We start from the raw sequence: 27,504 nt of genomic DNA on the forward strand, positions 1-27,504 counted from the left end.
ACAGCCATGAATGCTTTTTAATCATTTTTTTTTTTTTAGTTATAGTAGCTAAAAAAATTATATTCTGAAATACATTTTTGTTTTAGTTATGGTAGCTAAAGAAATCTTATTCTGAAATAACACAGGTCTCCATAAAGTGGGAAAATTTACATACATGTAAATAATACAAAACAAGTTATATTTTGTATAGATCATGCAATAGGAATTATAGTTTGTATATTTTGCTTTCTAGTAATGAGTCACATTGCTAATGAAATAGGAAAGGTTCCCTTATCTCCCTGGCAGGGCGGGCAACGTGGGTGTGGCTTGCCTCTTCAGTGCCCTGCTGCTCAGCCTTCTAGGGGAGCACACAGACGGCACCCCCCCGCACCCGACGTTTAGGGGTGAATGTTTACAGCTGCTGAAGCCCCAGCGGGTGTGTTACAAGTGCTCTTACAATTTGTCATTTATAGGTAGTTTGTGCTAACCAGCTCAGTTAGACTCTCTTCCTTATCAAAAGGACAGAGGGCTTTCTGTATCCTGGGTTCTCTTGCCTTGGTGTACCAGAAGAATCAGACCACATGTGGGCTAGGAGAATGAGCCCAAAGTTTTATTGAGTGGAAATAGCTTTCAGCCTCAGTCAAAGTGGGAGCAAGTGGGAGATGGTTTTCCTCTGGAGCTGGGCAGTTCGGTGGCCCCGGCTCTCCTCTGACTGCCCCAGCCAGATTCCACATCATCCCACTGGTGGATGACCTGCCAGCCTGCCCATGCCAGTTGTCATGCTCTTCTGCCAGAAGGCTCTTCACTACCAGCTGCTTGTATCTTCTTCTGCTGATGTGTCCTTCACAACATCCAGTCACTTCTGTGTTGGCCTACTAGGGTCTCAGGGCTTCTATACGCACAAAATGGGGCGTGGCAAGACAGGGTGGTCCTGGGAAATGCAACATTTGGGCAGGAAATGCCTGTCCTTACCTAGGTCCTTAAAGGTGGAGCCCTAGCCAGGAACCCACCTTTCTCTACTCAGCACTTCCCTGCCCCATTCTGTATCATTTAAAGGGTCCATGTTCTTCCCTTCCCAGATCTCCAGTATCACTAATGATGGAACTACTTCTTTAATTTTCCTGTATGAAGAATAGATATCTATAGTACAAAATAATTGGATGGGGGCACTGGAACAACAATTTTATTTCACCTCAACATAACATAGCTTTAAAAGAACAGCTCGTGTTATCAATGAGTTGCTCCTATATGTTTAACTAGTATGAATTAATTAACACACAAGGATGACAATATCAGAATACTTTTAAAATTCTGAAGACTCAGTGTGTCTTTTAAGTAATTTAACTGAATAATGGAAACAGTTTAATATAAATAACATGACCATTATGAAGACTTAAATCTAAAACACTACTTTTTAAATAATTTTACTTTTAAAATTTATTTTAAGCCGGGCGCGGTGGCTCATGCCTGTAATCCCAGCACTTTGGGAGGCCGAGGCGGATGGATCACAGGGTCAAGAGATTGAGACCATCCTGGTCAACGAGGTAAAACCCTGTCTCTACTAAAATACAAAAATTAGCTGGGCATGGTGGTGTGTGCCTGTAATCCCAGCTACTCAGGAGGCTGAGGCAGGAGAATTGCCTGAACCCAGGAGGCGGAGGTTGCAGTGAGCCAAGTCACACCATTGTACTCAAGCCTGAATAACAAGATGAAACTCTGTCTCAAAAACACATACACACACACACAAAAGAACCTTATTTTAATTGATACATAATGATCATACATATTTATGGTGTACAGTGTGATGTTTCAATACATATATGCATTGTGTAATGATCAAATTAGTGTAATTGGCATCTCTATCACCTCAAACATTTATTATTTTTTTTTGTGTGGTGGGAATTGGATGCATCTTAAAATAGGTGTCTACAATTAATGTGACATATTTTCATTTTATCCAAAAGTTAATATTAAAATATTTTGCCTCAAAATTAATAAATAATAAAGGTAGAATGCTATCTATTTTCTTTTGTAAAGAAAACATATAGGATAGAAAATTTGGGAAGTTGCATGTGTGATCATTATTTTGTATTTGTTTTAAAAATAAAACAAAATGTAAATAAAACATTAACACACTAATTAATATATTTAAACATTTCTTGATACCTCTCGTGGACTCTTTTCTAATCACAAAATTTTTATTGGCCACCTAATGCCATGATCCTTCTATTTGTTGTTAGCGTTAGAGATTTCCCATGAATAGAAAGTAATTAACAATATTTTCTCTTTGTTTAAGAAAGTAGCCAACTTAGTTTCCCTTTTCACAAAATATACTTCTGAAAATGTAATATTTTACCGAAATGAATTAATCATGGAATTTACATTTTCCTCCTTTCAGAACTTCACACTTTATACAGATTCTAATCAATGCCTGTATGAGTGTGTTAGGCCATTTGATAGCTAACTTGCAGAAAAGTCTTAGTAAGGATTTCTTCTTGTCTGCTTTGGGAGATGAAGAAAACATGGTTCTGTTGAAATGGATGCCAAATAGGGGTACGTGTGTTCAAATGTTGTTTCTCTAGTTCTGCTGTAACTTGGGGACTGCAGACTTTATTTTTTCAAACTATGCTTCATGGTTAAAAGCCTGAACCCTGGAGATAGACAGATCTGAATCTGAATTTGGGCCTAGCACACATTTCCCTGCACGATTCAGGAGAAATTAATAAAATTCTCAGACTTAATTTCCTCTCTTAAAAAATGTTTATAATAATCCTATATCAAAATAAATAAAAGAAAGTGATTGGAAAGTAAGCATTTAATGCACATATTAATGTATTTGTTATTTCTATTTTTATAGCTGTTTATCAGCAAATTTATACTCAATATATTAATTTTGGAAGCAGTTTTGCCCTTCTCCCACAACTGCCCACTAGTCCATGGTATTCTAACTTGAAAAACATTATTATTTCACTGTGCTACTTAAAAAAAATTCCTCCTTTTAAAAAATCTATCCTACTTTTTGCTGAATCATTTGTTATACTCTATAAACTTGAGCAAAAATATCTCTTAATATTTGTTTCCAGTATTTTTCATATTACTTTTGTACAGTATGTTTGATCAACTGTTGATAAATGATTTTAAATGATGCTTTAGATCTGCACACTAAATGTTGAATAAAATTAAATGTAGCAACTATTAAAGACAAGATGAGTTCAGGCCATTTCATCACTTGCTGTATTGTTCATTAAAATTGTATTGAACAAAGACAATAAATGCAGTCATGGTAACATACACCGTTCCAACCTTTTTAGCATTTAATTAGGAGAAAATATGTCTTGATCAGGCAACACTATCTAATTGGTAGGGATCATAGCATGTCATTGCCTGGATTTTTGATGCAAAAAGAGACAGACTCCAAGGATTGAGAATTAGACTGGGGAATGCAACCTGGTCATTTATTTGATTTGTGGTGACTTTATTATGGATACGGAGCATATTCTTTCTACACTGAACATTTTATGAAGCTAAGGGGTGCTGCACATTGCTTGAAAAGGTCAGCCTATCTCAATGGACAAATAGGCATGTGGTATGTCAAGAGGGGGACTTGAATTTTCTGACTCCTTTTCCAGCAGGAGAGGGAGAGCTTCAAGATGTGACACTTAGAAATCCAGATACACCCTTTATTATGCATGCAGCATATTTTATGGAGGTAGTCTGAAATTGTCTTTAAATACTTAAAAGGACATTTGTATTATATTTTCCAGAGGGTTAATACTTGATGATGTAGTTGAAATGATTTGAATGTGCGTCCCCTCCAAATCTCATGTTGAAATATGATCCCCAGTGTTTGAGATGGGGCCTATTGGGAGGTATTGGATCATGGGGAGGGATCCCACCCTCATGAATGGTTTAGCACCATCCCCTTGGTGATGAGTGTGTTCTTGCCCAGTTAGTTCACTGGACAGCTGGTTGTTTAAAAGAGCCTGGTACCTTGTTCTCGTCCTTTCTTTCTCTCTCTCTCTCTCTCTCTCTCTCTCCCCACACACACTCTCTCTCTGTCTCCCTCTCTCTCTTTCTTGCTTTTCTTCTCTTCATGTGACAGGCTGTCTCCCCTCTGCCTTCCACCATAACTGCAAACCTCCTGAAACCTCCCCAGAAGTGGAACTGACGCTGGTGCTATGCTTGTATAGTCTGCAGAACCATGAGCCAAATAAACCTCTTTATAAATTACCCAGCCTCAAGTGTTCCTTTATAGCAACACAAATAAACAGTAACTAGTAAATTTACCAGGAGTCAAACACTTGATAAGAGGAACTATAATAGTGTCACCAAGAAGACAGGTTTTGGTTTCAGACAGCTATGATCAGTATCAGGACCACTAGTTGTTTAACCTTGGAAAAAATAGTTGATCCTTAAGCTCCTATTTTTCTCACCTATAAAATGAAGCATTAACTCTTACCTTATTAAGTGATGATGAAAATAAAGTGAAATAATATAGATAAAACTCTCATAGTGCATGGTCATTAGTAAGTGCTCTCAAATGAGAGCATCTATTATTTATAGATGTTTTGAATATTTAAATGGCAAATAACACAACATATTTGTTATCCTTACAGAACAGCAATCTATGTTTTATGTGTTTTCACTTACTTGCAGGAGTTGAGAACTTCCTTACTTCCAAATCACATTACAAACAATGAAGACAAGAAATGTTTATGAGCACTCATTGTGTTTAATGTTTCTTGATTGTTTTTCTTTTGTAAAATATCTTACTGGACACATGACATGACTCTAATCAAGGTTTGGTCTTTTAGGCATTTATTTTTGTGCCTGTTCTAGAATAGGTGTAATAAAGAGAGGCAAAATAATATTCCTAATTTGGTTAATTATGCTTAATCACATGGTGCATAAATCTGTCTCTAAACTTCATGAGCCTAGAAGCTCCTTACTGAAAACCACACATTTTTCATTCAAAATTGGGGGAAATGAGGAAAAATATACTTAAGGTTTTTTGCCTAGATACATGTTGGTTTGATTTGATTTTACTAGGACAAATCTGGCAAGAATAAGGCCATGGTATTCTGCCAGTTAATGTATTGCTTCCTAGCAGTGAGTAGGATCAATTAGATATATTTCGTTATCCTTGTAAATTAGAAGGAGCTGTTTGGACCTGCTTGGAGATGTGAATGGTGGGGAGCTGCACCCATTCTGCCTGACCTATTGCACTTCACAGTTCAGACTGTGAGGTCCACCCTCTGTGGCAATCTTAGTGTCTTTATGCAGATTTTCATTTAAATTGGCACATTTAATCAAAGACGACATAGTAAACCTTCTCTAAAACTTGACATTTATCCTGTTTGTATCCTAACCTTTTTCATAGTATAAGTGTAGAGTGCCATCTACATGCCCAAATAATGTCTCAATCCTACAGATAAGTGTTTGTAGCAGTTTTCAAGAAGGTAAAATAAAATAAATTATCTGAATAAGCTCTCATAGGGCATGGAACACAGTAAGTGTTCCCAGAACAGCCACTATGATTTGTAGATGTTTTGAAAATTTGAGTGGTAAGCAATACTATATATTTAATTGACTTTTGCATTTTCCTGTTTGATTAAGGAATATTGACTTTTTAAATTTGTTTTGCTTATTTTCTTTGTCTCATTAGCTAAAACCATATTAAAGGAATCCACTTTTGATGTGCTTCTGTCTACCCCCATTGAAGTCTAGTCCTCCTTAAAATAAGATCAATTCAGAAAGGAATGCTTATGAACAGATACAATTTTTGCTGAATTTAAAAACCATTTTTTTCTATATAATAAACCTCTTGAATAAATTCACTATTATTAACTACTTACAGCACGTTTATCTGTGCCCTTGGCAATATATATAATGCCAACTCATCTGTATGCTGCTGAGACATATGGCAAGCAAAGGGAAATGTAAATTTGGGTCAGCAGACATTTTGGTCTTTGGGTCAGCAGACTTTTGGTCTTTGGGTCACAGAGTTCTGTAGACTCTGCTGATGTGAACTGGACAATGACACATATTTTCTGGAAGGTCCAATTCTGAGGTATTACTAACTTCCTTCAGGCTATCATGTGGGTGTTTCTGAAAGAAACAGTTTATTCCACGTGTGACTAAGTTATTCCTAATTAAGCTCATTACATTGTGGACATTTAAAATAGAGTTTGATGGATTCTTGAACTGACATTTTGTAAAGTTCATGATTAGTGAATTTTAAGTTAATGGACTCTACTAAAAAATTCGATTGTTGCTGATATAATTTAGCAACTAATATTCAGACTAACTTACCTAACACACTTCTCAGTGGTGTGACCTTGAGTATGTTGTTTTACTTTTTGCCACTCACATTTCTCAAAACTAAAGTGGAGGTGGTAACAATATTCCTAAAGTGAATAATTCTGAGTATTATATTAAGTCAAATAACTAATGTAAAGTTTTTTTACAGTGTCAAAAGTACTCACTCAATATGTTACTCGGTGATGGTGAAATGTATTACTACTCAGATAATTCTTTGAGATCAGTCATACAATATTGTGAAAATAAGAAAGCAAAGCAAAGAAGCCAATGAACTTTATAGAAGCAAAGAGAACTTCTAGTCAAGCACCTCCAATGGTCTGTCTTGCTTTCTAGGTTAAGGATAAACAGGGCAGATGGAGTAGTGCTGTGGGCTGAGGGCTGTTCTATCACGAGCCTGATTCTGTACAGAGCGAAATCCTTCTACACATTCTTCACACATTGAAAATAAAAGCTAAAACAATGATGACAAAAATAAGTTACAATCTAGATTCTAGTTGTTACACTGAAAGCAATTATTGATGTCACTGACTTGTAACATGAAAGTTTTCATCAGTAAATCATCCTATTTCTTGCTGTGGTGAGGATTAATCTTGCAATTTTAACACATCAGTGCCAATCTTCTTTCTCTGATACTTTTTATAGAGTTAAACCTTCAGGCTCTGGTGAAGTTGGCTGAAATTTCATTATTTTTATGTCTCATCAGATTATATACCTTGCCAGGAATTTACCACCCACTCTTCTTTTGTAATTTCAATTCAAATTTATTTTAAAGAACAAATGTGTTGCCCTTGCTGATGAGAAAAGAATGTTAGCAGGGAAACAGAGGAGAAAAACACAAGAAACTCATTAGAAAAAGAGGCTTTGTTTATGTCATGTCATTTAGGATATGATAGATTTGATTGGAAGGCACTGTTGGAATATACAAGCCTGTAAATCCAATTTTTAGAGGGTGTAATGGCCAGTTCACCAAGGATTCTTGAGTCTCATCTGCTGAATTATGGCACCATATTTGTCTTGCCTCTGTCAAGAAATTCATTTGCAAATATTTCTAATATATACATATGTTTTAAGATAGTTCAATTTTTTGAGGCTAGAGAATGTCTTCTATCTTATTATGTTTATTTTTGTCTCTCATGATGAAGTGAATTGAAGCTGGTGTGCCTGGACATGCTGCACAAGCATAGATTAAATGTACAATGCACATTCTCACACTTCCTACTCTACTTTTCTTCTTCCTTCTGCCTCTCTGCACTGGGCTTCCACCACCCCATGCCCAAAGAATACAGGGAAACTGTCTAAAAATGACTAATCTATGACTTCTTATGTTAAAGAACACAGAGACTTGAAATCATTAGTGTGATGTCACCTAATACTTTAATATATCACAGCAATTATATTTTCATGCAAATTCATTAAATTACAACATATTCCCAATAATTTCTCCAAACTAGATAACTAAGGTCAGTTTGAGGTCCTGAAGGAGGATGTGTGATACAGTGTCAGGAGGATGATTTCTGGGTTCAAAGAGACCTGGGACAAAGTTTGCTTCCACACTTAGCAAGCTCGTTAAGTTCCCTTATGCAAAGTTCAGCTGGCACCTCTGTAACATGTCAATAGTGACATTTATCACATAGAATTAAATAGGACAGGTGTATAAATCTCTTTCCTTTGAGAAAATGGCAAAACCAAATTTGCATTCCTAGTTTTATGTGTGGTTTTTACAACAATGACAACAAAATCATTGTTGGCTACACGAACATTAACTCCAGGTTACACTTGCTCCAACAGGAGTCTTAGCAGGAGGCTTTCTGTTCTACCAGCAGAAGGGAATGATGGATTACAGGGAAATTAAATACAATCTCTGCTTCATTTACATATCCTGCTGAAATACCAGCATGGGGGTGGGGGGGCGGTGTGGGGGATAGAAAGAAATGAGCCACCAGGCACCAAGTACAGGAAAGGAGGCAACAGTATGTGAGAAACTTTAGTAAATTTTTAGAGGCTGAAAAACAGCTGTATTAGCAATCAGAAGCTTAGCAGAGCTGAGAAAGCTGAAATTCAGGGCAGCAGGAGAAAATGCCATTTAGAAACAAGCTAATTTACAAAGCAGAGCCCATTGGAGGCTAAGGAATTAGAAACTCTCTAAACCTCAGGATGTGGAGGAAAGAGGTGGGATGAACGCTGGGAGGTTATCTGTGAGTCTCTGTAAGAAACCCTTAGATCCCTTAGAAGAAATTTTTCTTAATCTGTGCTTAATACAACTATTCCCGTGACATTTATTCTATGTATAACTAGAATTGGAGGGAATAATGACAGAAAAAAGGGTGGGAACTAAGGTATCTTATTAGAAATGGAGATTAGATGAAATTTATATACATTATACCCCCTTCCACTGTTTTACTTTCTAAAGATATTGAAAGATTCTTCTTTGTAGAAGTTTAGTGGCTCAAAGAAAATACCTACAGACATTCTTTTTGGAAAAAGCCAAGGGTAACATCTTGTTCTTGGCCTGTTTACTTTGGTTAATTCCAGTAGTTGACAACCTCTTGCCGCATTACAGAAATTTTTAAAAAAATATATATTTTATGGCATTTTAGGTTTTGAGGTACATGTGAAGAACATGCAAGATTGTTGCATAGGTACACACACGGCAATGTGGTTTGCTGCCTTCCTCCCCATCATCTATATCCAGCATTTCTCCCCATGTTATCCCTCCCCAACTCCCCATGCCATGTTGTCCCTCCCTTAGTTCCCCCACACAGACCCCAGTGTGTAGTGCTAACCTCCCTGTGTCCATGTGTTCTCATTGTTCAACACCCACCTATGAGTGAGAACATGTGGTGTTTGATTTTCTATTCTTGTGTCAGTTTGCTGAGAATGATGGTCTCCAGGTTCATCCATGTCCCTACAAAGAACACCAACTCATTTTTTATGGCTGCATAGTATTCCATGGTGTATATGTGCCACATTTTCCCTGTCCAGTCTATCATCTATGAGCATTTGGATTGGTTCCAAGGCTTTGCTATTGTAAACAGTGCTGCAATGAACATTCGTGTCCATGTGTCCTTATAATAGAATGATTTATAATCCCTTGGATATATACCCAGTAATAGGATTGCTGGGTAAAATGAAATTTCTATTTCTGGGTCCTTGAGGAATTGCCACACTGTCTTCCATAATGGTTGAACTAGTTTACACTCACACCAACAGTGTAAAAGTGTTCCTATTTCTCCACATCCTCTCCAGCATCTGTTGGCTCCAGATCTTTTAATGATCACCATTCTAACAGGCATGAGATGGTATCTCAATGTAGTTTTGATTTGCATTTCTCTATCAATGCAAATGTGATGATGAGCATTTTTTCGTATGTTCGTTGGCCTCATATATGTCTTCATTTGTAAAGTGTCTGTTCATATCCTTCACCCACTTTTGAATGGACTTGCTTGTTTTTTTCTTGTAAATCTGTTTTAGTTCTTTGTATATTCTGGATATTAGCCCTTTGTCAGATGGGTAGATTGCAAAAATTTTTTCCCATTCTGTTGGTTGCTGGTTCACTCTAATGATTGTTTCTTTTGCTGTGCAGAAGCTGTGGAGTTTACTTGGGTCCCATTTGTCTATTTTGGCTTTTGTTGACAATGCTTTTGGTGTTTTACTTATGAAGTCCTTGCCTATGCCTATGTCTTGAATGGTATTACCTAGGTTTTCTTCCAGGGTTTTTATGGTGTTAGGTCTTATGTTTAAGTCTTTAATCCATCTGGATTTAATTAGAGTGTAAGGTGTCAGGAAGGGGTCCGGTTTCTGCTTTCTGCACGTAACTAGCCAGTTTTCCCAACACCATTTATTAAACAGGGACTCCTTTCCCCATTGCTTGTTTTTGTGATGTTTGTCAAAAATCAGATGGTTGTAGATTGTGACGTTGCCTCCAAGGCCTCTGTTCTGTTCCATTGGTCTATATCTCTGTTTTGGTACCAGTACCATGCTGTTTACTGACATTGTAGTGCCTAATGAAAAAAGAAAGTAACGTTAAGGAAATAAAGTAATTTATGGAAAAGAAAGCACCAAAGAAATGATAATGTCTTGTGAGAGAAGAAAAAATCTTGCACCCACAAAACAACCACTAGATGCTTTTTCTTGGAAAACAGACAAGGAAAGGTCTCTCGAGTGTCATCCAACCCCCTCCCCATTATTCCTATGAATGTAGAAAAAATAAAGTTGAAGAAATTTGGCAAGAATAGGCAAATATACAAAAACTGCAGAAAAAAAGACAAGAAAATTAGAGGATCATTGCAGGAGGGCCCAACATCCAAATAATAAAAATTCCTAAAAAGAAAACAGAGAATTTTTTCTCAGAAAAATTCAGAACCTTCTATACCTATCACCACTGAAGAGTAGGCCCCTACCATGCAAATAACAAATGACCTCCTGAGGAGTTTAAACTCCATCATCAGCCTTCAATACAGAAACTGTGCACTGATGTTTCAGCTCACCCTTCAACCAATCCACAAGTCCGAGTGGGGATCTGATGCTCTCATCAGCAAGGGTCACCAAGGTATCATAGAGTGGGACTAAACACAGCTTCCATAGATCTCATTACTTCCATTAATGAGCATCAGCAAAAGAATCCTAACACCTGTTCTTTCCTTTACACCAGCTTCCAAAGCTTCACCACTATCATCTTCCTTGAATCCACAGTGACTTATAAATATTATTACACCTTTTTTTCCTTTTCATGTTAGTCACCTCTCATTTTTTATGCTAATTTTCACAAAGGTCAACTATCCCTCTGTTCTACTTCTTTTCTCCATTCTTTCACAAATACTGAAAGCTTTTTCATGATTTCCTCTAAATATTACGGTCATCATTATCACATGTTATCTATGCTCTTCCTTGATTACAGTATGCTCTTTCTCTGTGACTATTTCACCTTCTTGCCCTAACGGAATTCTAGATCTTCTGACTACTCCACTTTCTTTGCAGTCCTTTCAAATGGTGACTTTTATATCCTCCCCATGCGCATGTGCTGAGGAAATGTCCTCATTATTTTTCGTTGTTTTCAAACCATTCTCCTTCCCTCCCCCCTAAAATACTCTTTGAATGTGTCATCTCATTAATTGTATCCTCAACATGATTATCATCTGGTCGGGGAGTGCCCTTGTCTCATTCTCACTGATTCCTTGATGATCTCCATTTTACTCACTGTCACTCTTTCGAACACTACTTCTGACTTTCTTCCTGTTGATTTTAAGATACTTACAAAGACTATTTCTAACACGTTGGCCTCTTTCTAAGACTCCTCTCTTTCAGTAATGTTACCCTTCACGCTACCTCAGTCATAACTCTTGTGGTCATATTCTAGGATTTGTCATTGCCAATAACTACAACCTTTCCATAATTTCAGTTTTATATGTTTCTTGCTGACTGCCACCACTAACATTTCACCTGACTTCATCTAACACTTTAACTGTCTTTCAACCCTACCAGGACCTTGAATTCATAGGTCCTCCCTTATTTTTATTCCTTAACATTCTATTTTTTTCTTTATTCATCTTAAATTCCATGGTCAATCACTGCAATCACCCTTGACCCTCTTGATCCCATTTATCTCTCTGGTTTTTGTGGGGTAAAAATCTCAAAAATGACTATGTCAAACTTTCTACCTGTACCATGCCTGCCCCTGTGAACATAGCTGGAGTTAAATTTGCAGCTTTATTATTCTTGTTTTAAATCAGAACCGAAACCTTCAGCTTATTTTAAAAACTGGTCAGTCATCATGCCATATGCTCTGGAATCATACCATATTATTCTAGTATATTTCATGTGGTCTCCCACTCTCCTAAAAGACATTTTACAACTTTTTCTCTGCCGTCTGAACTTCTAGTGCCTCTTCATCTTCCCTCTCAGCTGATCACTGTACCTACTACTCTCCTTTAAAATTTGAAGTACTGGAAGAAAATTGCTATACATTATCATCTCCACATCTATCTACATACACCCTATGTTAGTAATCCTGTATTCTGTTTTTAACCCATCCCACAGCTTTATTAATCACCTCTGAATAAGCTAGGGCATAGCAATACAAACATGAATCAGGCATGGTTCTTGCCTTCACAGAGTGCATGGTCTCAATGTCTGTCTGGTCCAGCAGCCTTCAGGAAAGGTAGCATTCGATAATCTTTCTTATTGGGAAAAGACAACTTCATTACCCCTGCCCTGTTATTTACACAAGGTTTAGAACTGGCAAACTCCTCTTTCAACTTTTATCCACCTGTCAGCAGAGTGGAGAATTAAACAGCACATAATTATTCAAATTAGAAAGTATTAAATTCAGCTGATAATAATAAAGAAAAAGAGCATGGCACTGCTGATTACTGCAAATGATGAAGACTTTTGAGTGAGCGATGAGTGCTTACATTTAAGGGCTGGCTGGTCCCGCGGTGATGGCATAGTGCCATCTGCTGGAGTTCCAGTCCTGGCTCAAAATGGGATCCAATCACAGAATACGCTTCAAGTGTTGTATAATTGTGCTGACAACTGTTTCCTAAATCATGTCTAATTACAAAACTACTCAAAGATTTAACCTTCCTTAAGTCAGAAAAGAGGTTCAATCTGAGAGAAGTGTCCCAATATGAATCATAATGAACGTATAATTTTGAGAGCTAAAAGGGACTTTTGAGATCATCTGGACCAAACCATTCTACCATTTTCTAGATGACAAGAACGAGGTCCAAATATCACATATGACTCTTCCAAGGTGATATTATGAGCATGGGATAGTGTTGGATCTGGAACTCTCAAATCAGTTATCTTTCTTCCATATCTATATTTTGTTCCTTATTTTCTACACTCAGCTGGCTGGTTTCTGTTAGGTGCTATATTATGTATTATATAAATTATATTTATATTTCATAAGTGTTTATTTATTTATAATTTTTATTTTAAGTTCCGAGATGCAGGTGCAGAGCATGAAGATTTGTTACATTGGTATGCATGTGTCATGGTGGTTTGCTGCACCTATCAACCCATCATCTAGGTTTTAAGCCCCACATGCATTAACTATTTGTCCTGATGTGCTCCCTCCCCTCTCTACCACTGACAGGCCCTGGTGTGTGTTGTTCGCCTCCCTGTGTCCATGTGTTCTCATATAAGTATTTATATTATGAAACTTAACCTCTTTATAAATGGATATGACAGGTGTTCTAATCCAATTTCATTTTTCATTTTACTGATGACAGTTACCTAAGGAAGCGTTTACATTTCCTGACTCCCAGCCAGTGCTCTTTCTCCTGTTTCAATGTTCTTTGAACAGACTATCTCAAACACAAACATAAAATAAAATTTAAAAAGACAGTCAACTAAATTGTACACCTTGGATTTTTGACAGCTTTTAATAGCATTATTTTTAGTTTTTTTATAAAAATTATTATAGTTCTGAAAAGGTTTGCTCTCTCACAAAAGCCAGGATATTATAAATTTAGTTCTCCATTAATGCAAGAAAAAATTATTTCTTGCTGGTGCCAAAACCACACTATAGTAGCATTAAATGACAAACAGATGCTTCTGTATTGTGTGGATTAAGAATCATGTTAATGGCATGAATATACATGGAAATTTGGAAATATGCAATAAGATATTTTTCTCTCTTATTAAATCTTATTTGTAAATGGGTTTGTGGAAAGAAATTCAGATGCTATTTAAAAAATGTATCTCAAGAGACAATAAATATTTCTCTAGTAGAAAAGCAATATGGAAGGAGGAAAAAATACATTAAAGTAATATTTTTCCTAGCCAATAACTTGTAAAAATATATATATATATTCTTATTATTAGCTACCTTTCAAAACAGACAAATCTAATTTTAAAACTAGTGATACAAATTCATTTATTGGACAATTGTTTTTTAACTCCTATCACATGTTGGGCACCTGGCCACAATGCTAGGTGCTGCCATTACATAAATAAAAGTGCCCCAAAACTCATGGTGTAGGGATATAGCAGTGTGTCTACCAAAAGAAATCTTTTGAGGTTTTAAGATAATAGAAAAATCCTTCCTGATCCTGGGTAAGAATCCTCTCCTCATAAAACTTATTTTAAAATGTAGGAAGAGTCGGGTGTGGTGGCTCGAGTCTGTAATCCCAGGACTTTGGGAGACCGAGGCTGGCAGATCACCTGAGGTCAGGAGTTTTAGACCAGCCTGGCCAACTTGGTGAAACCCTGTCTCTAATACAAAATACAAAAAAAAAAAAAAAAAAAAAATTAGCCAGGCATGGTGGCATGTGCCTGTAATTCCAGCTACTTGAGAGGCTGAGGCAAGAGAATTGCTTGAACTCGGGAGGTGGAGGTTGCAGTGAGCTGGGGTGGCACCAGTTAATTCCAGCCTGGGCAACAGAGCAGGACTCTGTCTTAAAAAAAAAAAGAGGTAGGCAGTATCAAAATCAAAAAGTAAGGCAAACCATAATACTTAAATACACAAAAGACCATTTCTTTAAACCATGAAATTGCTGAAATAATAATTTTCTAGGTAGACTTCTATATTTTGTTTTATTGCTAAGTCAATGTGAAATTCCAATAGAATGCCTCTTGACTGGTAATGGAGATCAATATTCAGACCTAATACTTAAATCCCAAGTGACAAGATGATGATTAAAAATAACAGATGCTGCAAAAATCTGAGTCATATAATGTCACTGAAGAGAACAATCAGATATTTGGTGAAATAGTATTTTTGTGAAGCAGTCTGTTTAAAATGACCTCTGGTGGTTTTTATAATACTGAGACAAGCATCTAAAAATATTATTATCTAGATTGAATACAGAGAATCTATTCCATATAACAGCCAGATGTTAAAAGCAGAGATTCTGAAAGACATTTCCTAGATTTGAGTGTGGGCTTTTACAACTACTGACTGGATGATCTGGATCAAATTATCCTGTACCTAAGTTTTTTCATCAATAAAATCTCAATCACAATAATCCATACTTCATAACTTTCTTGGGAAGGCTAAATGAGTTAGTACTTGGAAGTCCCTTATACCAATGCCTGAAATGCCCAACAGGATTATTTAATTGTATTCATCCTCAAAATTTTGCAGCAATGTAGACCTTGGCAGTAGGTAATGTTTTATGAATTCATAGATTTTTTAAACATAAATAACAAAAATCGTGAAACCACACAAATAAACCTCAGTGATCCCCAAATCAGAAAATATAGACTCTTATTCCTGCCCATGTGTGTGACTTTCAGTAAGCTATCTAGCCCACCTTAGTAAAATAAGACAAAAATGTCCTTGTACTAGGGATGCTCTCAGGAGAAAGTTGAGTCATAAGTATAAAATGTCAGAAAATGGATTCCTCACTATAGAATACGTAAATATTATTATCAACACCATTGTTGCCTTGGTGGGAGAATGTAAAAGTCTCTCACTCAAATAACAAGAAATCATTCATTTAAGAGATGACTTGTGAGGCTATTTAAAAACCATGTATCTTTCAGTTGAAAATACTACACTGAGTCTGTCCTTATTGTATTCCCCAGCGAATCCAATGGAAATGACAACTAAGTGTATTTGAGAAAATACGTTCATAGCAATTCTCAAAATGAGACAAAGTCATTAGTAACTCAGGGCTTTTGAAAATTTTCAGGAAGATAGCAGATGACATCAGAGTGGCAATCAGAGTGACACCAGAGTGTCAGCAGTGACATCAGAATGACAGTCTAAACATGGAGGAGCAACATGAAACAAGCACAGAGTGTGGCTAGATGGCATGTGAAAGCACTTCTCCCTGCCCAGCTATGGAAAGGCTCCAAGCTCTGGATAAGAAGGCACTAGGCATTGGAGTGGAAAATGGAGATATAATCATGATAATTCATCAAAGGATTAACTATAGATATACTGCCCAAATCCCTGCCCTCCTCACCCCATGCATGCACTGAGTCATTTTTGCCCAAGTTAAAAACAAAAAATCACCACAGAATCAAGTTTCTCAAATTGTGGTTTGTTAACCACTTGTTATCAGAGTTATATGATGGTCTTATTAATAATTCAGATACAAGGTTTGGTTTCAGATCTACTGGGTTGAAACTCTGGGAGCAGAACATTAGATTCTGTATTTCAAACAAATTTCTCAAGTTTTCTTGACAAATTTGGAGAACAATTGTGCCAAAGAAATGGAACCACCTGACTTGCATGGCAAGGTTTCCACTAGAATGTGGTAAAAGCCTAAATTAAAATTTTAATTCTGACCAAGGTGGAGTAATGGGAACCATCCCACCTGAAAAATAAAACATTTGACAGGTTTTTCAGACATTGGACATTAGTGCAGCACAGTAATTACTAAGAGAAGGGAAACAGATGAGGGAAGCCTACAGGTGCCTCAGGTTCTGCCCAGCTTATTTGCTGCAGAGCAGGGAGGCAGGTAGACCAAGGTGGGGCCAGTGATCATCCTGAGAAGAGAAGAAAGTAGGGGCCTGGGGAGGTGAAAGTGACTGGAATTCACAGGTCAGATTGCAAGAGAAGGGAGAAAAAGAGACAGAGATGGAGATGGAGATAGAGATAGATAGAAACAGAGATGAGAGAAAGAGAGATTTTCCCCAAGGGTTTCCCTGAATTCTTTAGCTGACTACTCATCAACATATATGTACAAAGAAATTACCTGAAGTCAGAAAAAGAGACACCTAAAAAGAGCAAAAGGAATGGTTCCCAGAGCTCACATGGACCCAGGAAGAGTTATTTTTTTTTCCTTTCAGGAAGGAAAATGTAATTTATAGGGTGCTGGGGAGAGTATTCAGAAGTTTCTTGCCTCTGTAGCAGGAAAAATTAGCCCTAGATAAAGGTTGCTCTTGTCCCACCTAGCAAGGTTTATTAGTAGGCCTTAGAAGGACTAAATAATTTTTGAATAGCTTAAGTGTATTTTAGAACAAAGCCAACATTTTTGTAATAAGTAAAAATGTTTATCACCTAGCAAATTAAAATTCAAAATGTCTGGCATCCAGTCACACCTCCCAAGCATGTGAAAGCAAAGGAAAGTTGCCAAAGCAGTTCAATGAGGGAAGGGAATATTTTTTCAACAGATGGTGCTGCACAATTTTACAAGCCATTTGTTAAAACATGAACCCAAACAATTACCTCAAACAATGTACCAAAATTAACCCTAAGTGTGCTGTTGTCTTAAAAATAATGACAAAAAACTACATGATTTTCAGAAGAAAACAGGAGGAAATTTTAGTGACCTTAAGTTTGGCAAAGATTTCTTAATCATGATACAAACTGTTTAAAAGTCAATGTATCGGACTTCATCAAAATAACTTTGTTCTTCATAAGACCCTGTTTTGAAAATTCAAAAAGCAAAGCCATCAGGTAAGATAATATATTTGCTAATATATAGCTGAAAAGAAACTGTATCTAGAAAATATAAAGAACTATTATTATTCAAGAAAACAAACAACCCAATGAAAACAGGCAAAAGAAATTTGAAGGGTGTTTCACTTAACAAGTTTTATATATGTATATATGCACATTAGCTGAAAAATGTTCAGCATCATTAGTTGTCAGAGAAATGCAAACTTCAACCACAATAACATGCCACTGCACTCCCAGTAAAAGGGTAAAATCAAGAGGTTTGCCAATATTAAGTCTTGGTGAAGAGGTGGGGCAACTGGTTCTTATTCACTGCTGGTGACAATGTACAATGATAAATCACTTTGGAACAGGATTTAGGAGTTCCTCAAAAAGTTAAATTTTTACCTAGCATATGACCCAGACATTCCTTTCATACAGATTTAGTTTAGGGAAGAAAGCTTACATACATTCAAAACCTTACATTTGAATGTCCATGCATGGTAGTTTTATTTGTAGTAACCAAGATTTGAAAACAACTAAAATATTCATTGGTAAAAGAATGGATAAACAAATTATGATTTATCCACACAATGGAATATTACTCAGCAGAAAAGGATGAATAATTGATAAATGCAACAATAATCTCACCATAATTATTTTGAGTAAAAGGAGCAAAACAAAAAGTACAAACTGTATGTTCCATTTATATAAAATGATAGAAAGTTTAATTTGCAATGTAAGCAATCATATCAATCATTGTTTGGAACTGGGTAGGCACAGAATGCAGAATTCCATCGGGGCATGAGAAAACTCTTGAAATTAATAGATATCTTCATTACCTTGATTGTGGGAATAGTTTCTCCAGTGTATTCATATGTTAAAACTCATCAAATCTTCATTTACATAATTTTCATTCATGTTGGATGGACAACATTACCTATTTATGGCTTTTTTCCTGAGTTCCTCCACCCTCTATCATAATAGGGTGTAAATGGATCCACACTGTATACATTGCTAAAGTCACCAGCTCATCAGTAAAGGTGAGCAAGAGTAGCATGTGTGTAGGTAAAACATGTATGCACCTGGAAATGTAGAATAAACCCTACAAATATACGAGTGTCTACCACATCAGTCAGGTTTTTAGGGATTCAGTCGTCTGGGACGTGCCAAGTTTATCTTCTTCAAAGTTATAGAAAAATGACTCTCACCCCTTTTACCATTTACAAAGAAACATAGGACTAGTCCGGCCTCTTAGGTAGTACAGGCAGCATATTTCGCACTTTGAATGACCACTCCAATCCGTTTGCCAATGATATTAACAGAGATGACTTCCCTCTTGGATAGGTCCTAGAGCGAGAAAGGGCTTGTCAGCAAATCCAGGCTGTTGCGAAAGAGCCCTGCTGTTTGGCTAACTCAATGCATTAAAGCTTACAGTATTACATGTAACTTAGATGAAGGATATGCCATTTGGATTTATGGCAAGTTCCAATAGAAGAATTGCAGTGTAGCAATGTAGATTCCTTAGTTCTGGAGGGAAAAAAAAGTCTTGTGATTGGGAGAGAGAACTATATATATTATTTAGAAATCACAGTACCACCTGTATGGTGCTGGGCCCTGGGAGAGACTGAGTTTCTAACTGTGATATGTCAAATACCCATGAAATCAGGGATATTCTCCAGTCTACTAAATCACACGGGGCAGCACACTCGGCAGGAATCCATTTTAAAAAAGGGCACATCCGGGCAAGCGGAACCAGAATAAACAGCATAGGCAGGTGGTACAGGTGTCCCGTGACTGCAGACTGCAGTGGCCTGTACCTCAGCTCACGCCTAAGGTCACATAGAGAACCTTTGCTTGATTCCTGGATGGGTCACCTGAGAATGCTTATATTAGGGTGCACAGGAAGAGTCCTGCCAAACTAAGCTAGGACTGCTCTCTGGTCACTTCAGTCTCCTCATATTGAAAGACCATCAGATGAAGAAAAGGGTTGCTATACTCACAGAGATAATTGACACTGATTGTCAGGGAAAGGCCTTTTTTTTCACAATAAGAATAGGCAAGAATATTTTTTCTTTTTCTCTTTCTTTCTTTCTTTTTTTGAGAGGGAGTCTTGCTCTGTCACCAGGCTGGAATGCAATGGCGTGATCTTGGCTCAATGAAATCTCCGATTCCTTGGTTCAAGTGATTCTTCTGCCTCAGCCTCCCAAGTAGCTGAGATTACAGGTATGCGCCGCCATGCTCAGCTAATTTTGGTATTTTTAGTAGAGACGGGGTTTCACCATGTTGGCCATGTTCCTCCTCTGACTATAACAAAACTGGGGAGTACAAAGGTGACTTTCCTGTGTCCACATCTCACAAAGTCAAGATTTCCAGCTGGATTTTTGCAGCTTCCTTCCAAGTTTTCCTGACCACCTGCACTATTGGACATTGGAAGGGGGTGCCTATAGAAAACAATTTTGAACATACTTCATCGCAGTGGACTGTGTCCCTCGGTGCAGAAACTACCAGATTTGAGGGATGAGGTCAAAGAGACATGATGGGCCCGGAAGTTGCTGTGCTGCATCAGCAGCTTTCCCTCCGTCACAGGAAGATTTCACCAACACTGCGGACTCTCAGGACTACTGTTACCAAGAGGTAACAGCACAATAAAAAGACCTAAATGAATAAACAGAATAATTGGGCAAGAGAAAAGGACTCCTCTTCAGATCTTGAACTCCTGACCTCGTGATTCACCTGCTTTGGCCTTCCAAAGTACTGGGATTATAGGCGTGAACCACTGTGCCCTGCTGGCAAGAATATATTTAATGCTCAGGTGCTGCATTGAGTCTCCATTGATACTTCATTTTAATATTGAGTGAAAACATTCAACAACCACAGACTGAGACTGGCACAGTAAAAAGGGGGTCAGAACTTCTATAGGGACAGTGGTGCCAGGAACGAGTGAGCAAAATGCAGATAAGTGGTGAGAGAAGAGGGTGATTCTCACTTATGACCTTAGGAAGATCAGCTGCAGAAGTAGAGGCTGCAGTTGTCCCACCAACATTTCTCTTATAAAATCTTGGGATGTGGGACTCATCAGTATCCTGTGGAATCTATCCTCTGCTATAAGGAACTTACCATGAAAAGCAGGGATAGTTGAGAGACACAAGTGGTTGACCTAGTGGACACTGTGGTGTCATAACTAGATCTCGTCTTCAGCACGGACATATCTATCCCCCAAACACAAATAATGTCCAGGTCTGGTGGCTCACTACTGAGTGTTCACTGGAACATTTCCAAGGAAACTGTCTTCCCAAGATAATGCCTACTCCTGGGGGCAGCCATTGACTAATGAAAGACTATGTCATACAAACAACGTTCTCTCTGCTTGCATCAATTTAGAACAACTCTGAAGAGCCATAGCTCTAGACTTCCCATGGGATCAGGCAAGGTCTCATTTGCATCTGGGTTGTGAGTCAGCACCTGTCTAAAAGCAGCCATACTCAGTTCCTCGCAGCTGTATCCCCTGAAAGGATCCCCCAAAGAAGAGGCTGCATGTAACATTCTATGGAGTTGGAACATTCTTTAACCAAGGATCCCAATTCAAGGTCTTCTTGTGCCTTTTAAAGTTAATTTGTCTCCTTTCCAGATACACACAGTCCACCAACAGTTTTCCAAATCAGGAAGGAGAGGTACTGGGAAAACAGGCTATTGCCTCATATACCAGAAACAAAACTGGTCTGAGCTACCAATATTCAGCAACCAAGGACTTCATTCATAAACATAATTGATACTCAAAGACGACTAGACTTTTGAAGGAATGCAAAAGCACAATAAAAAGACCTAAATGAATAAACAGAATAATTGGGCAAGAGAAGAGGACGCTAAACATTTTAATTGATATTCTTGATCTAACTATCTTTCCCCCAATTACCACTGATGTTGAGCAGCTTTTTATATTCTTATAAGCAATTTGTGTGTTCTCATCTGCGACTTCCTTATATATACTGTTTAATAACACGTTGGCTATGTCATACATATCTAATAAAGCCAGAAAAAAAGGTTTTACTTGCCTGTTTTTGTTCCTGTTATTTTTTTTCTTATTTAACTTCATAGCTCACTTGATTTATTTCTCTCTCTTTCTGCTGTCTTGAACCAATGTTCTTTTTTCTAAAGACAGAGTTCTTTGTGTCATCATAATATAGGAGTCATTTTTTTACTAGTTTTGATGGGAAGAGTGGCTTCTGTGTTTTAGCATCAACTAAGAACAGTGTCCCAATGGGCAGAAACACTAATTCAGGTCTCTCTCTGTGTAGTTCTATTAAATGTCCTCTCCTGCCTGTTCTATTTGACTGCCTTAGTGCATAACCATTATTGATATTAGTGTATTTGCTTGCCATGCCCTAATACGTTCTTCACTAGATACACTTGAGCCCATAAGTTGTGTTGAGTGTGTGTGAGAGAGAAGAGACGCATTTGTGTACAGTGTGTAGGCCCTGGATTGTTAGGCAATTTAAAAGTAATCATTTGGGTACAAATAACGCACAAAATAATGGTAACTGGAAAATATTTTAGATCCAGTTCCTAACCAAGTAATAAGAAAAAAAATAACAGCTCTAGAAAAAACGGCATCTTACAATGCACCTAAGCTATATTTTTCATTCAACATCATTGGAGAGACTGTTTATAAACCGCAGTGATGAAGAGCGCAGTCTCTGCAGCCTGTTTGTCTGAGTTTGAATCCCAGCTTTGCCCTTTTAGGAAAACCACTTCACTTATGAGAACTTCAGTTCCTCTGTCTATGGGTAGCTACCTACTTCCTGGGGTAGATGTTTGGATTAAATTTATAACTGCCCAGAACATAGGAACCACTAGGTAAGGGTACATGATTATTATTTTCTTTAAGATTGCTAGCAAAGACTCAGATAGACTAATATTCATAAATCAGTTTTAAAAGCCATTTAGGGCCGGGCGCGGTGGCTCATGCCTATAATCCCAGCACTTTGGGAGGTCGAGGTGGGTGGATCATGAGGTCAAGAGATCGAGACCATCCTGGTCAACAAGGTGAAACACCGTCTCTACTAAAAATACAAAAATTAGCTGGGTGTGGTGGCGCGCACCTGTAGTCCCAGCTACTCGGGAGGCTGAGGCAGGAGAATTGCCTGAACCCAGAAGGCTGAGGTTGCAGTGAGCCGAGATCGTGCCATTGCACTCCAGTCTGGGTAACAACAGCGAAACTCCGTCTCAAAAAAAAAGCCATTTAGAATAATCTTTAATTTTGCCATAAATTAAAGGGGGTGATTTAAAATTACTAATGGTAAGCTTCATGGAAATGTCATTTGGTTTTATTTATTCTGCGAATATAAAAAAATTTTTTTAAGTCTAACAATGTGGCTGGGTGTGCTGGCTCATGGCTGTAGTCCCAACACTTTGGGAGGCTGAGGTGCTTGCACAACATGGCAAAAACCAGCCTCTACTAAAACAATACAAAAATTAGGCATAGTGGCATGCACCTGTGCAGTAACAGCTACTCAACAGGCTGAGGCAGGAGAATTGCTTAAACCCAGGAGGTGGAGGTTGCTGTGAAATGAGATTGTGCCAAGGCACTCCAGCCTGGGCCACGGAATGAGACTCTAGCTCAAAAAAAAAAAAAAAAGAAGTCTAACAATGTTAAAAATTATCTTCAATCTATATATATCAAACTGCTTTGTTCCAATTATTGTAGACAGTTAAACACATTTAAGAAATGTGTTTTCTTCTTATTATTCTTTTTTAGACATGGTCCTGTTCTGTTGCCCAGGCTGGAGTGCAGCGCTGCAATCTCTGCTGACTGCAGCCTCTACCTCCGGGGGTCACGTGATTCTCCCACCTCAGCCTCCCAAGTAGCTGGACTACAGGTGCGCACCAGTATGCTCAGCTAATTTAAAAAAAAATTTTTTGTAAACACAGGGCTTCACTGTGTTGCCCAGGCTGCTCTTGCACTCTTGGACTCCCGCAATGCACCCACCTCAGCCTCCCAAAGTACTGGTATTACAGGCTTAAGCCACTGCGCCCAACCCCAGAAATGTGTTTTCTAATAAGATTCTTGTAGGTGGACATTATATTAATTTGGTTAATATTGTGTTAATCCTTTAAGGTTTACTGTGGAATAGCACAACAGAGATGTGTTTTTTTCTGTGTTTAATAGACCATTTTAAAACAAATCTTAAATATGACTCAATGCTTCTGTTAGGTTAGATTTAAAACCAAGTCTAGATTTCAAGTCATTATAAATATGCTATTTTACCTAGTGAATTATTCCATGCTCTTTTTTTTTTAACTTATGAGAATTGTTTGAAGTGTTGCTTTGAATGTGTATACCCTCTTCTATACTAACACTATATAATGTGGTTCCCTGTGACAATGGTTTGCAGTGCTGCTTTGAGTGCATGTGCGTACGCTCTTCTATACTAACACACAATACAGAGTAGCTCCTCGGGGCATCCATCTCCATTCACTTCTCATGAAGCCTTGTTGAAGTAAAATTCAAAGGTGCTAAATGGGCTATTACAAACAACTGCATTCATAAAAATCTGAAATAATTGGAGGAAAAACAACCTTTTCAATAAACCTGACCTTTTTCTCCTCTGTTTTCTGTTTTCCCTCCACTTTTTAATAAGTTATTTTCTCCAAGAGCTGCTCTTGGAAATGAAACTTCCCAAACTTCTACACATTTAATTATTTTAATCTTTACCTCAAAGACCTCCTTGGCCACACGTCCTTTCCTTACTCATTACTACCTCTTGAGTCTTGTGTCAAACTCACCATTAGCTGGTGAGTGAAGGAGGAAAATTTTGGTTGATCCTCAGGGGTGAGTCAGGAACTCATTATTCGCATTTTTGTTGAAAAAATAAAGGTGACATTAATATAGGCTTATCATATTGATACAGATTTGAATAAGAGTAAAACTGAGGTAACTTTGCTGTGATAATCAACTGAGCCTAGGGGCTGATAGAAAAAAAGGGTGAAGCTAGAGGAATGAAAATAATTGTTTCCTCAGAAGTTTTGTATTAAGACATTTTCCTGTAGGGGATAGTGTCTCTACCTGCCACTAGTACCATCTACTTGATTGCTGTCCTCTGCTCTCTGATTCAAAAGAGATTCAGATTTTTCAGGAATGGTATAGAAATACTGAAAATACAAATGGAAAGGTACTACTATTTTGTTAGCGAGTAACGGAAAAGAATGTGCTACTTACACAAAGAACCTGAGGGCATTTCTAGTGCTGTCAGATGACAAAACTGACCACTGGGTGCTTTGGTAGGACCTTCGTGTTACCCATGGCTTGCCTGCATATTTCATAGTGGCACATTTTTCACGTTCTACGTGGCTGTATAATTAAGCTACATTAAATAAATGTATGTCTTTTGCTTGTAACAGTTGATATTGCTTATTTTGTTATCCAATCATCCTGGTTCTTGTTATAGCTGCTCAGATGGAAAGAGAAAAATGATCAATGAGTGTGAGTGGAAAAAAGAAGGAGAGAGAAAAAGAATGCAAAAAGGAAAATCGTTATGGAGTTTTGAGGCACAAAAAATTGAGACTGCAGATGAACAAATAAATGGCAAAAGAGACGATTAATGTGTTTATATTGTATGGTACACACTCTAAGAGAAAATGTACTTTGAAAGAAGAAGAAATTTTTCGATGATGACAAAGTTGGTTTAACAAAACACTGCTCTTATTGTCAAAATAAAAACTGTACCTTCTCAGCTATGCCCATCATTTGGGGTATAATAAATATGTTCTTGGCAGAAAGAACGATTGATTTATCTTATTTTCCCCATGACCTTCATATTACCCAGGGGGAAGCAATCAGACAGTGGATTTCTTGTGGGCAAGTTCAGTCAGTCAATCATCAGGTATTCTCAAACCTCCGCCTTGCAAATAAAATGACAGCATTTGAAGAAAAATAACACATATCAGGAAGGTGGCATGTCGTGATTGAGTCAATGATATTTTGATTGGTTTCATTTCCTTTTAAATAAGTCTATGTTATGTACGGATGCATTGTGAAATCACTCCCAGGGTTGGCATGAGGAGGGGAGGTTTTCAGAGTCAGAATGTGATTGCTGTTATTAAAATTCAAAAGAAAGGGAGAATTAGAAAAATCAATTCATCTTCATAATCAGGAAGATTTGTAAATTTTTTTTCTAGATTTGTAAATTTTTAAACATAGTATTTTGATTGAATTTGGTCTTAAATATTTTTCAGATTATATATCTGTTACATCATTCATAGATAATAGCATTATTAATTTTATGAATGAAATGTACTTTAGTGTGCACACATGAGAATATTAGGACAATATGTACTATAATATAGACTTGGAATTCCTAGAATTGAGGGAAGAGTTATAAAGTCCTAAAAACCCTGAGATCCTGAGGTATGTAAATATTAGAACAAAGGGGTGGTTTAACAGAATAATCACTGAGCATAGAAGAGTAGGAGAGGTGTTGCTCGTATTAACCTGTGTTGAAAGAGATAAAGAGACCTGCAATGACTGTACATTCAGATGGAAGATGGTGAGATTGAGAAGGGAAGTGGTTGTGGAAGAATAGAATACAACACGACACTGTTGACTATGGCTAGCTACTATAACTAGAGTCCCACTATTCCTGGAAAAGCTCAAGTGTGGATAGTTGACTGAAATGAGGAAGGCTGGTATAAATTGTTGGTGGTATAGAGCTTAAGAGTCAATGTTGGCTATGTTAGGTTTTTAAGATGTTTTTTAGATAGTTACTAGAATAATTAAATATAAAAATCTGGCCAGGTGTGGTGACTAACACCTGTAATCCCAGCACTTTGGGAGGCTGAGGTGGGCAGATTGCTTGAGACCAGTGTAGACAACATGATGAAACCTATCTCTACAAAAAATACAGAAGTTAGCCAGGCATGATGGTGTGTGTCTGGAATCCCAGCTACTTGGGAGGCTGGGGTGGGAGGATCGCTTGAGGCCGGGAGCAGATGTTGCAATGAGCTGAGATCATATCATTGCACTACAGCCTGGGGGATGGATGTGAAACCCTGTCTCAAAAAACCAGACAAAACAAAACAAAATGAAACAAAACAAACAAAACAAAACAAAAACCTGGCATTTAGGGGAGAGAAAATAGAAGTATATAAAATGGAATGCAGGTGGAATTTAATGTCTGGCACTAGCATAAAGTAAGAGAGACATACCTGCTGATATGGTTTGTCTGTGTCCTCACACAGATTTCATCTTGAATTGTAGCTCCCATAATCCCACATGTTGTGGGAGAGACCTTTTGTAAAATAATTGAATCATGGGGGCAGGCTTTTCCCATGTCTCATGATAGTGAATAAGTCTCCTGTGATCTGATGATTTTACAAAGGGCAGTTCTCCTGCACTCACTCTCTTGCCTGCCACCATGTAAGATGTGCCTTTGCTTCTCCTTTGCCTTCCACCATGATTGTGAAGGCTCCCCAGCCATGTGGAACTGGAGTCCATTACATTTCTTTTTCTTTATAAATTACCCCTTCTCTGGTATCTCTTCATAGCAGTATGAAAATGGACTAATATAACCACCTCAAGTGCAGAATTTAAGATGAAGATGCCAAAACCTTAGTAATTACAATAAATAATATTTTAACTCAATAATTTAAAAAATTATTATGAAATCAATAATTTTGAAATAAAAATTAATGTAAAAACCTGTGATGAAACTATACAAAATTTTAAATGTCTCAGTTAGACTGATTTTGATTACTTAAAGAATGTGTTTAGACAGAGGAAAGAGTAAATTCTGACTACACTCTGGGGCATCTAAATGTGTTATGTAAGGAAGATGAAGATAAAACAATGCTTGGAATTGCTACTGGTTTAATTG

The 27,504-nt window shown here is 37.5% G+C and overlaps 1 protein-coding gene across 2 annotated transcripts in view; it reads left to right on the forward strand.

Moving 5' to 3' along the window:
• Positions 1 to 25,448, forward strand: part of LOC128931847 (uncharacterized) — a 205,877-nt gene extending 180,429 nt beyond the window's left edge. For both annotated transcript variants that reach the window (XM_054254542.2, XM_078370836.1), the window contains exons 5-6: positions 23,391 to 23,511; positions 25,081 to 25,448. In XM_054254542.2, the coding sequence (XP_054110517.2) occupies positions 23,391 to 23,511; positions 25,081 to 25,113 (154 nt within the window). In that variant the 3' untranslated portion in view covers positions 25,114 to 25,448. The remainder of the gene's footprint in view (positions 1 to 23,390; positions 23,512 to 25,080) is intronic.
• Positions 25,449 to 27,504: the final 2,056 nt, after the last annotated feature.

This window comes from Callithrix jacchus, chromosome 4 (genome assembly GCF_049354715.1).
Source record: "Callithrix jacchus isolate 240 chromosome 4, calJac240_pri, whole genome shotgun sequence".
Taxonomy (NCBI): domain Eukaryota; kingdom Metazoa; phylum Chordata; class Mammalia; order Primates; family Cebidae; genus Callithrix; species Callithrix jacchus.